General features: G+C 44.7%; 1 protein-coding gene across 5 annotated transcripts in view; it reads left to right on the top strand.

Moving 5' to 3' along the window:
* The window catches only part of camk2g2 (calcium/calmodulin-dependent protein kinase (CaM kinase) II gamma 2), a 409466-nt gene that overhangs the window by 385230 nt on the left and 11664 nt on the right, over positions 1-12572 (top strand). For all 5 annotated transcript variants that reach the window (XM_080215915.1, XM_080215910.1, XM_080215911.1 and 2 more), the window contains one exon: positions 1595-1670. In XM_080215915.1, coding sequence (XP_080072041.1) covers positions 1595-1670 — 76 coding nt within the window. The remainder of the gene's footprint in view (positions 1-1594; positions 1671-12572) is intronic.

The following is a 12572-nucleotide window of genomic DNA, read 5'->3' as shown; positions in this document are numbered from 1 at the left end:
GCCAGTTGTTGTAACCTCCAGGGAAAGGTCCTACCAATATTGGCAACCCTAAGTAGCAGCGGGACTGCACCTCAGCAGGAATTATTCAAGGGAGCAAATGAGGAAACTTTGGTCTACAGCAGTGTTACTTTAACAAACTACGTTCTGCTCAACCAGTGAGCTTATAAGCACAATTTGGTGGCTGGGTCAGTGCAGTTCTAATGGAGGCTGGTGATACTGGTGAAGGATAGCAGGAGCGAGCTGTGTTGAGGCCAAGAGGCCCAAATGGCACAGGCACCTTTTGTCAACCACCCACCTGTTCCTGAGGAAGGAGCTTGGAGTGGCCCACAAACACAAGCTGCTTGCTGGGAGGAACGGAGCAAGCCTCGTGCTCTACAAATCCAGACGCGCACACCAAGTGAAAATCACCTTCACCAGTGAAAACATCTCATGCATCTGGAAATTCAGGCAGAGAGCAAATGGTCATCATTTACAATTAGCATTGTTGCTTCTGTCTTGATGAGTGCAAGGGAAAAAACTTTGACTGCATTCCTTCTTTCAGAAATACTAGAATAGTTGTAATAGACAACTCAAGTTATCCTGTACATATTGGGAATTATCTTACACCTACTACACTTATTGGGAATTCTCTATATCTATTGGAAATTATCCTACACATATTGGGAATCAGCCTACACATATTGGGAATTCTCCGATACATAATTGGGAATTATCCTGTACTTATTGGGAAACTAACAAAGTGTACAGAGCAGGGAGTTTTTCGAGTGGAATTCACTTGAATGTAAGCGACGCTGATTTTTTTTATTTGCTGTGTTCTGGCAGCTTTCCTCTGAGCTGCTGAGTGTATCCTAGTTTCTATCTCATGCTTACACTCCTACACTCACCCCTGTGATCACCAGGTAAAGGTTGGGTGAGTCAGGTTTTCTGCTGAATATGTTGATGCTGCACTGAGACCAGGCGGATAAGATCTGGAAGGTGAGTATCTGTGTGATTAGCTCCTCCTCTTATTGGGTGCAACTTTTGAAATCTCCATTCAAAGGGAGGGTTTGCCACCAATTTTTAAGCCGAGATAGCTATTCCCCTCGAGATGGTGGTCAAAGGTGGCTTAGCGAATGTTTCCATTGAGAAGCAGAGCTGTTGTTACACAGGCTGGTGAGTCTAATGCCCTTCACTTGACCAATGTCTACAGCCTCATACTACAGAATTCAACCTCGTGTTTGAGCGCGCTGGGTTACTTTTGCACCACAGAGGCACGGACGTTTATGTAATTTAATGTCTCACCTGACAAAGGAGCAGTGCCCCAAAAGCTCGTGATTCCAAATAAACCTGTTGGACTTTAACCTGGTGTGAGACTTCTTACTGTCCCCACCCAAGTCCAACACCAACATCTCCACATCTGGGTGTAATTTGGAATTGTACTCGAGAAAAATGTGCTCGATTCAGTTAAATTTGCCCGTTTTTTTATAAATTGTAACTCTTTTTTCTTTCACAGCAAGTATTGGAGTTTTTGGAATCTCAGATGTTCTGACATTTGACGCTTTACTGCGACAGTTCTTCATTTCTCTTCCTCTTTTTGTGTTTCCACAACTTGTAGCACGCAAGCAGGACATCATCAAGATTACCGAACAACTCATCGAAGCAATCAACAATGGAGATTTTGAAGGCTACACGTGAGTTCAGACTAGTTCCATACTGCTGGCTCTCCGCGCAAAGAGAGAGACCACCAGCCGTGTGATCGACGTGGGGAGCGAGTGGGCTCGATTGCAAAATGTTGCACCTTTGGGTTTGTGTGCCTGTGTTTGGCAGCTGCTTCAACCTGTTTAGGGGCAGTGGGGTGGAAGAAAAACTCGAGGACAGGTAACTGGAGAGGTGATGGCCTAGGGGTATTATCGCTAGACTATCAATTCAGAAACTCAGCTGGGGACCCGGGTTCAAATCCCAACACGGCAGATGATGGAATTTGAATTCAATAAAAAAAATCCAGAAGAATCTACTGATAACCATGAAAATATTGTCAGAAAAACCCTTAATGTCCTTTAGGGAAGGAAATCTGCCATCCATACCCGGTCTGGCCTACATGTGACTCCAGAGCCACAGCAAGGTGGTTGACACTCAAATGCCCTCTGAGCAAGGGCAACTAGGGATGGGCAATAAATGCTGGCCAGTCAGTAATGCCAATGTCCCACAAATTAATGAAAAATAACTTCAGATGAAGCAAGCCCCTCCAGGAAACATAACCTCCATTTTGAGGCATTGGTTGGTGAGCCCTCACCTCAGATTCATGCTGAGGCTTCAAGAAGATGTTGTCTGTCCTTGCACAACAAGGGTGAATTAAGAATAACTCAGTGACCAGTTACTAAGAAGTGTTGCAAGTCAGGCCGGATACTTCAAGGTGTTTTATGAAGCTCGCCTGAGCTGTAACGTTTTACATTGAATTTGGCTGGGATGAGCATGGGAGGCTTTCACTCCAGGTGTGATTCTAACTGACCCAGGAGGAACTTTTATCAAAAGCAAAGTTTAATTAAGAATATTGTTGAAATGTATAGTAAGACAATTAGCAAGAACTTTTAACAATTACAAACAAGAAACACAACAACCACAATAAAGTATAACTCTTAAGAAAATATCTCTATTGTGTTCCAACCAAAGCCAACATCCAGTACACACAACCTTCCAAATAAACACAATACAGCATAGGTTACCGCCCACTTGTTACAGGAATCCCACCTCCTGAGTTCAATGCTGAAAATCCCTTGTGAAGAAACTCAGAAGAGGTGGTAGTCAAACCTGTTTCCCAAAACACAGCTTCTTTAAGGCAGGATGGCAATAAGCATTCCCCTCAGCTAACTGATAATACTTTCAGAACCAAAACAAAGAAGAACAGGGAAAGAAAGAGACTGCTTCTTAGCTTGCCGCTAAGCTGCTTCCAAAACAAAACTGAAAGCCCAAAGGGAAAACCCCCATCACCTGACTGCCACAGCTTAGCTCCACCCCCAGTGACATCACTGAAGATGTCAGCTGCATGATTTTTTTTTAAGAAAAAGTTCTTAAAGGTACACTCACATAACAGAAGGCCTAACAGAATTTTTGAGGAGCCGGTGTCAATCGGCCGGGAGTTAATCCACAAGTCCTTCCCGAGAATTGGATCTTCTTGTCTTCGCATTTCACTGACATTCAGTTCAACTCCATTGTGGCCAGTCTCGCACATTCAACTGTCTTTCTGTGACAAGTTAGGTGAGGGATATTCAGCCAGAATCCTTGGTGGTTTATTCCGTGGGATAAGACTCATAATGGCTGGCAATCTAAGTTGTGGAAGGAAAACCGTCGAGGGAATCTGCGGACAATTGAGGGAGAGGAGTAGGAATTCCAACATTGTTTTGCCAAGGAAGTTTCATCATCCATCCATTGACTGCAGCACAGGGATGGGGTAATTGAGGCAAAGGAATTTCTAATATGTGTGCAGTATTCCTTATTTAACAAAAGATTTCACCTACAAAGGGGAAGAAGCTGTTGCTAAAATCAGTCACAATGTAAAAACAGATCAGGTAGATAGATTGAATGTAAGCGAGCACTTTGGCAACAGTGATCATAATATGGTGAGTTACAAGTTGCAAATAGAGAGGTTAAAGATTAGTAGAGAACAATGGCACTAGTTTGGACTTCGGCAAATCTTGGAAAGGTAATGAGTTAACTCACCATTAAGAGCTAGATGCAAGAATTAGTATACAGGACTGGGCAATGGTATGAAACTAAGGAAGGATTATACATTGCATTAATTTTTTAAAATTCATTTGTGAGACATGGGCATCTCTGGCTAGCAGCACTTATTGCCCAACCCTAGTTGCCTGAGGGCTGTTGAGAGTCAACCACATTGCTGTGGCTCTGAAGTCACATGTAGGCCAGACCAGGTAAGGACGGCGGATTTCCTTCCCTAAAGGACATTAGTGAACCAGATAGGTTTTTCTGACAATCGACAATGGTTCCATGCTCATCAGTAGCTACTCAATTTCTATTGAATTCAAATTCCACCATCCTCCGTGGTGGGATTTGAAACCGGGTCCGCAGAACATTGGCTGAGTTTCTGGATTAATAGTCTGGCGAAAATACCACGAGGCCATCGCCTCCCACAACATGAGAATAAAGGCAAATTTCTGGGAGTGTAGCAATGACTCAGAGCATTCTGTTTTGGGACGCCATCTGTTCACCATGTGCATCAATGATTTGGGTTTGTAGAGTGTAGCAGCAATGAGTAAAGAATGCTAAAATAGAAAACGTAGTAAATAATTCTGAGCAGCAACACAAACTGCAAGTCTTCCTCCTTCTCACTAACAGAGGAGCATTTAAAAATACAGCTTAAGCAAATTGCCTTTTTTAAGCACACAATACTTTGCACTATCTAAAATAGAAGATTGTAATGCAGAGAAATTACAGTACGAAGCTGTAATTTTATTATGCATGAGGTTGGTCTTTAATCATTTATAAAGTGCGAGTGATGCATTTTGGATGATCAAATTTAGGTGCGAATTATACTGTAAATGGCAGAACCCTTTAGGAGCATTGACATACAGAGGGATCTGGGCGTACAGGTCCACAGATTCCTGACAGTGGCAACGTAGGTGGATAAGGTGGCCAAGAAGTCATACAGCCGAGGCATTGAGTATAAAAGTTGGCAAGTTATGTTGCAGCTGTATAAAACTTTAGTTAGGCCGCATTTGGAATATTGTGTGCAGTTCTGGTCGCCACACTACCAGAAGGACTGCTTTGGAGAGGGTGCAATGAATGTTTATCAGGATGTTGCCTGGTCTGGACGATTTGGGCAATGAGGAGAGGTTGGATAAACTCGGATTGTTTTCACTGGAAAGAATGAGGCTGAGGGGTGTCCTGAAAAAGTCTACAAAATTATGAGAGGCATAGATAGGGTGGATAGTCAGAGGCTTTTTCCCAGGGTGGAAAGATCGACTACAAGAGGGCACACGATGAAGTTGAGAGGGAGTAAGTTTAGGGGAGAGTCTTTCTCCTCTAAACTGGTGGTCTCTCTTTCTATGGGGAAAATCTTGCCAGTGGACATGGTGGAAGCAGACATGTTAGCAATGTTCAAGATGTATCATGATAGACACATGAACAGGAGATGAACAGAGGGATAGAAACCATGCACCGGTGCAGGCCTGGTGGGCCGAAGGGCCTGTTCCTGTGTTGTATTGTTCTTTGTTCTTTACAAAGTTTTATTCTAAATGGACAATGTTTCCTGCTTTTTCCTCGAAGCATAATGCAACTTGGATGAAAGGTGTTCAGAATGCAAGCTGAAGAACACAAAGAACTCTCCTGTTGAGTTCTGGGTTTGCCAGCTTCTCCCACAGCATCTGCATCTTGTCCTGGGTTAAATACAATCGCAAAATCTACTGCCATAATCACCCGTCAACCCTTCAGAAACCCCATTCAGCACAGTGGCACAGTGGTTAGCAGGTTAGCTACTTCACAGTGCCAGGGACCCGGCTTTGATTCCTGACTTGGGTCACTGTGTGGAATCTGCACGTTCTCCCCGTGTCTGCGTGGGTTTCCTCCCGGTACTCCGGTTTCCTCCCACAGTCTGAAAGACGTGCTGGTTGGGTGCGTTGGCCACGCTAAATTCTCCCACCGTGTACACGAACAGGCACCGGAGTGTGGCAACAAAGGGACTTTCACAGTGACCTCATTGCAGCGTTAATATAAGCCTACTTGTGACGAATAAATAAACCAAAACTTTTTCTTGATTTGACCCTTAGATTAGTGAAAACTATTGCAGAACACACAAGGGAAAACTCAATTATACAAATGCCTGGAAACTCCGTGCTTTTAGGGGGTCTAACCTTAAAGCGGGCCTGGGTAACTGAGAGCCATGTTAGAAGCATTAGCTGTCCAACTGATTAGAATCATACAGTGCAGAAGAGGCCCTTTGGCCCATCGAGTCTGCACCGATGCATTATCAATCCGCCATCAAAATGTGTGAGGAAGAAAAGCTGTTGTTTTGTAGGAATTAGTCTATCGCTGTGTGGTACAGCAGGAGAGGCTGAAATACAATTCCTGGTACACGGAAAAACTCATCAGAAACAACACAGTTCCCAAGTTAGTGTTTGTTAGTCTGTACTTGCGTGGCACTGAGTTGGGAATAGTACTAATTAGCATGTGGGAGGATGGGGGGGAAGAGACCAGCGCAGAATGTATTGTGCAAGTGTCCCCAGTAGTTCAGCCATTGCTCAAGAGTTAGGTGCTCTGAGCCTACGCACTGTAAACATTGATTCAGTCGCAACAATTTGAAGAAAATAATTTTCATTTAATATCAAGGTGGAACTCATTACTGCCTTGCCAACTCAGACTGAGTGTCTTCGGCTGGGGGGCAAACGCCCACATTTTTGGAACTATGCACAACATTTTGCTTCAAGTCCCAGCTCCTTTAATTGCAATTCCAATGTCTTTATTGCCTCGTCTTAGCAGATCAAATATTAATCCATTGATTGCCAGAGCCATGTGTTGTCTTATTCACCCAAGGAAAACATTTAGAATGTTGTCAGTGGAGAAATAAACATCAGATGCCTTGATTCAATTGTAAAGAACATTGGTTGGATTGCACTTGGAGAATTGGTTCCCTTAACTAAGGAAGAGTATACCTGAGTACAGCGGAGGTTTACCTGACTGATTGCAGGGACGGTGGAACTGTCCTGTGAGGAAAGTTTGAGGAGGCTGGGCTTGTATTCTCTACACTGGTGATCGCGTTGAAAGTTAGAAAATTCTTAAAGGGCTCGATAGGGTAGATGCAGAAAGAGTGTTTCTCCTGGCTGGAGTGTCTCGATGTGGAGATGCCGGCGTTGGACTGGGGTAAACACGGTAATAAGTCTCACAACACCAGGTTAAAAGTCCAACAGGTTTATTTGGTAGCACAAGCTGCTAGCTTTTGGAGCACTGCCCCTTCATCAGGTGAGCAGGAATTTAGTTCACAAACAGGCACAAACTCAGACTAAAGACTCAAATTGAGTTTGTGTCTTTATATGCCCTGTCTGTGAACTGAAATCCCTGATGAAGGGGCAGTGCTCCGAAAACTCGTGCTACCAAATAAACCACAACATTAACTTCATGTTGTGAGACTTCTTAGAATGTCTAGAATCAGGGGACACAGTCTCAGGATGAAGGGCAAGCCATTTAGGACAGAGGTGAAGAGGAACTTCCTCACTCTAGGGTAGGGAATCTTTAGAATTCTTGACCCCAGAAAGTTGTGGAAGCTCAGTCATTAATATGTGTTCCAGCCCAAGATTTTCAAATACAAGTGACATCAAGGGAATGTGAGGATTATGCAGGAAAATGGCAATGATCAGCCAAGGTCTAGTTGAATAGCAGGACAGGCTCGAGGGGCTGAATGACCTACTCCTGCTCCTATGTTCCTGATAGTCAAGCTCCCCTAGTCATTGAATGAGCAACTCCTTCACATAGTGCAACACTCAGTGATGCTAACACCAGGAAACGCTGAATCATTAGTAACAGGGCGGCACTGCAGCCTCCCAGCACCAGGGACCCGGGGTCAATTCCAGCTTTGGGTCACTGTCTGTGTAGAGTTTGCACGTTCTCCCCATATCTGAGTGGGTTTCCTCCGGGTGCTCCGGTTTCTTCCCACACTCCAAGGATGTGCAGGTTAGGTTGATTGGCCATGCTAAATTGCCCCTTAATTTCCAAAGGTGTGTAGGTTAGGGGATTTGGCTGATTCTAAATTGCACCTTAGTGTGCAAACATGTTCAGGTTAGGTAATTGGTCATAGTAATTTCCCCTTAGAGTCCCATGATGTGTAGGTTAGGGGTAAATGTGTAGGGTTACAGGGATAAGGTCTGGGTGAGATGCTCTATTGGAGAGCTAGGGCTGACATGATGGGCCGAATGACATCTTCTGCGTAGTGGAGCTGCTATGATTCTGTCAGTATAACTGACTTCCAATGAACCAGACCAAGAAGAGTGCAAAACAAATATCTTCCAGGGTTGCAGTGATTATCCAGTAATCCTCCCGTGCGAGATGGGATGAGAACAGGATTGGGTATGATCGCCCCATCCTCTGGTCCCTTCGCAGGGTTCAAAAGCCTACTGGATCTGCTATCCAGGCACACATGAAGAATAACCACCAGTGTAAGCTAGCTATAGAGCAGCATAATCAAGGACCCCATGCACCCCAGACATTCTCCCTTCCACCTTCTTCCGACAAGAGAAAGATACACAAGTCTGAGGTCACATACCAACTGACTCAAGAACAGCTTCTTCCCTGCTGCTTTCAGACTTTTGAATGGACCCAACTCATATTAAGCTGACCTTTCTGTGACAGTGACACTATATTCTGCACCCTCTCCTTTCCTCCTCCCCTACATAAGTTCATAAGATCTAGGAGCAGAACTAGGCCATTCGGCCCATCGAGTCCATTCCATCATTCGATCGTGGCTGATATGCTCCTCATCCCCATTTTCCTGCCTTCTCCCCATAACCTTTCAACCCATTACCAATTAAAAATCTGTCTAACTCCTTAATTTTACTCCCTGCCCAACTTCCACTGTACTTGGGGTAGCGAATTCCACAGATTCACAGCCCTTTGGGAGAAGTTTTTCTTCTCTCTGTTTAAAATTCAGTTTCAAATTTGCTACCCCTTATCCAAAGACTTTGACCTCTCATCCTAGAATGCCCCACAAGAGGAAGCATCCGCTCCATGTCTACTTTATCCATACCTTTTATCATCTTGTATACCTCAACTTGATCTCTCCTCGTTCTTGTAAATTCCAGAGAGTATCGGTCTAAACTGTTCAATCCACTCTGGTAAAATTTATTCATTAGTCATAAATAGGCTTATATTAACATTGCAATGAAGTTACTGTGAAAATCCCCACACCCTGGTGCCTGTTCGAGTCAATGCACCTAACCACATATTTCAGATTATGGGAGGAAACTGGAGCACCCGGAGGAAACCCACGCAGATACAGGGAGAACGTGCAGACTCCACACAGACAGTGACCCAAGCTGGCAATTGAACCCAGGTCCCTGGCGCTGTGAAACAGCAGTGCTGACCGCTGTGCCATGTGCTGCCCCCTATGTACTCTATGAACAGTATGTTTTGCCTGTATAGCGCACAGGGAAAAATGCTTTTCACTGTCTCCCAATTCATGTGACAGTAAATCAAATCAAAGGACATGGTTTGTTTGTGGAACCAAAAGAGAAAATGCTGGAAAACCTCAGCAGGTCTGGCAGCATCTGTAAGGAGAGAAAAGAGCTGATATTTCGAGTCCAAAAGCCTTTGACGAAGGGTCATCTGGACTTGAAACGTCAGCTCATTTCTCTCCTTACAGATGCTGCCAGACCTGCTGAGGTTTTCCAGCATTTTCTCTTTTGGTTTCAGATTCCAGCATCCTCAGTAATTTGCTTTTATATTGTGAGTTTGTGGAAACCTGCCCTGGCAAACATTTACCTCCCACAAGCGAAGAAAACAAGAGAGAGGCTCAAACAAAGCAAACGGTATATAATATTAACAGTTTGGCAAGGGAAGGGGTGAAGGGTGTGCCAAATTACCTTAAGAACAATAGTAAATGTATCATTTTTTTTGACAGCTTGAAATATTACATTTGAAGGTGAAACATTTACAGATAGATAATTGGCCAGAGATGATATAAATAATAAGGGTCTGCTTTTTGATGTTTGGATCATTGTAAATATTTATGGCAAGTTATTTATGAGATGGCCATCATCTGTCCCCAGTGCACAAGATAATCCCCTCGGGCATTGCATTTAATTACTATGCCTCATACTTCTAGGTGACTAATAGGAGCTGTAACGTCATTTCCATGAAAATCTCACTAAAGCTTGATATTAATATTTAAATCCCAATTTGAATAAACATTTGGAGGGCTGTTTGTCACCTGGTGAAGAGGAGGTGTTCAGGTGGCCCAGCGATCAGGAAAAGGGACAAGAAAGATGAACATTCTGTCTAAAGAATGGCCAGAACAGACAATAGTGAAAATGTATTCTGATAAAATTATTCTCGATGTCCTGAGAGTATTGGAGTGACCAGTCTTAGAGTCTGATTAACACAGCTCGAAGCCACTCTTCTCTCATCAAAAGTTTCACCGATATTATCCTGGAAAAGGAAAACAATTCCCAGAGTATGACAGTGGCAATATCCTTGTAAAGGAAGACTCACATTTCTATAGTTAGTGCCCTGGACCACCTCAGTCCCAAAGCAATTCACAGCCAATTAGATATTTTTCTGAAGTGTTGTCACTGCTATACTGTGGAAGATGCAATAGGGTGAGAAATTATAGAATCTCTACAGTGCAGGAGGAGGCCATTTGGTCCATTGTGTCTGTACCGACAACAATCCCACCCATGCCCTATCCCTGCTAATCCCTCTAACTGACACATCCCGGGACACTTAGGGGCAATTTAGCATGATCAATCGACCTGACCCACACATCTTTGGACTGTGAGGGGGGGAAACCAGAGCACCCGGAGGAAACCCATGCAGACATGGGGAGAATGTACAAACTCCACTCAGACAGTGAGCCAAGCCAAGAATGGAGTAATTAGAACACAGCAACCCCTTACAATCTGCAAAGTGGCAATGGATGGCACGGTGGCACAGTGGTTAGCGCTGCTGCCTCACTGGGTATTGGGTTCAATTCCAGCCTCGGGTGACTGTCTGTGTGGAGTTTATACATTCTTCCTGTGTCTGTGTGGGTTTCCTTCAGGTCCTCCAATTTTCTCCCATACTCTAACGATGTGCGGGTTAGGTGGATTGGCCATGCTAAATTGTCCCCTAGTGCCTCAAGATGTGTAGGTTAGGGGGATTAGCAGGGTAAACACATGGGGTTACAGGGGTAGAGCCTGGGTAAAGTGCTCCGATGAAGAGCCAGTGCAGACTCAATGGGCCGATTGGCCGCCTCCTGCACTGTAGGGATTCTATGATCTGCTTCTCTGTTTCTTTGTGCTTGAGGGAATACTATTCATCACAAATTCCCTGCTGAACCTTGAAGGGTTGCCTGGGACTTTTTAACATCCACTCACACACACGGAGATTCAGTTTGAATCCAGCATTGGGTGAAAGCGGGCACCTCCAACGATGCGGGTTGGAGGTGTAGGCCTGGCTTTGGTGCCCAAGCCTCACTGATTCAGAGACATAAATGCTACTCACTTACACAGCCATCTGAGTCCCTCTCTGCATTTCTGATGCTTTTCAGTCAGCCTTTTGAAGTCACAATTGTCCATGCAAAGAAGTCTTGTGTAATTTGACAATGACACTTTACAGGGTTTGGCCTTGGAGGGAGTGCAGAGGAGGTTTACTAGGCTGATACCGGAGTTGAGGGGGTTGAGCTATGAGGAGAGGCTGAATAAACTGGGCTTGTACTCGTTAGAGTTTAGAAGAATGAGGGGAGATCTCATTGAGACGTATAAGATGATGAATGGGATGGATAGATTAGAGGTGGAGAGACTCTTCCCGCTCAAAAAAGACAATAGGACTAGGGGGCACAGCCTCAAGATAAAAGGGGGGCGGTTTAGAATGGAGTTGAGGAGGAACTTCTTCACTCAAAGGGTGGTGAATCTCTGGAATTCTCTGCCCGTTGAAGTGGTGGAGGCTGCCTCGCTAAATATTTTTAAGACGCGGGTTGATGGGTTTTTGATAAGAGAGGGGATTAAGGGTTGTGGGGAGAGGGCAGGAATGTGGAACTGAGCCACGACAGATCAGCCATGATCTTATTGAATGACGGGGCAGGCTCGAAGGGCTAGATGGCCTACTCCTGCTCCTATTTCTTACGTTCTTATGTTGACACTTTGTTGCGCTTTTCACACTGTGCATTTCAAAGGGAAAAGGAAGCACTTTAACTTGGAGAGAGGCACCTGTAATAAAGAATTATTGAAAATAAAACACCTGAGTTAATAAGCAGAGCTGGCATGGCCATTAATCTTGGACAGCGTATCACATGCTCCGATCAGGAAAAAGCGCTCCTTATTAGATGCGGTTGCCATGGCAATTTAGAAATCAGTAGCATCTTCCTCTCTAGACAATGGAAAATGAGACTTGAAGCAAAGCTCCTCAGCGCTAAGTGTCCAGGTTCGTGACCAAGTTGAATTTGTCCTCCTGACTGTAACTTTTTGAAGTGGTTATTAAGATTCCCCCAAGCACTTCCTGCAGCTGACAGGATATTGTGGGCCAAAGGAGTGCCAGTTTTCCCTGTCTGCAGTCCCTTCAATTGCTCAGTGCCCATTCAGTACCTCCCTACGGCGGGGATGGTGAAATGCAAAGTCCTGGGTCAGTTTTTTCACATCACCATCAGTGCAGAAGGAGGCCATTTGGCCCATGGAGCCCGCACCGATTACAATCCCACCCAGGCCCTATCCCCACAGCCCTATGCATTTGCCCTGCTAATCCTTTAACACTAAGGGACAACTTAGCATGGCCAATCAACCTAACCCGCACATCTTTGGACCTTGGAAGGAAACCCACGCAGACACAGGGCGAAGATGCAGACTCCACACAGACGGTGACCCGAGGCCAGAATTGAACCTGGGTCCCTGGCGCTGTGA

Source organism: Carcharhinus amblyrhynchos, chromosome 31 (genome assembly GCF_965287045.1).
Source record: "Carcharhinus amblyrhynchos chromosome 31, sCarAmb.v2.hapA, whole genome shotgun sequence".
Lineage (NCBI taxonomy): Eukaryota > Metazoa > Chordata > Chondrichthyes > Carcharhiniformes > Carcharhinidae > Carcharhinus > Carcharhinus amblyrhynchos.
The sequence above is the reverse complement of the archived record's forward strand: the minus strand, read 5'-3'. Positions and strand labels throughout refer to the sequence as shown.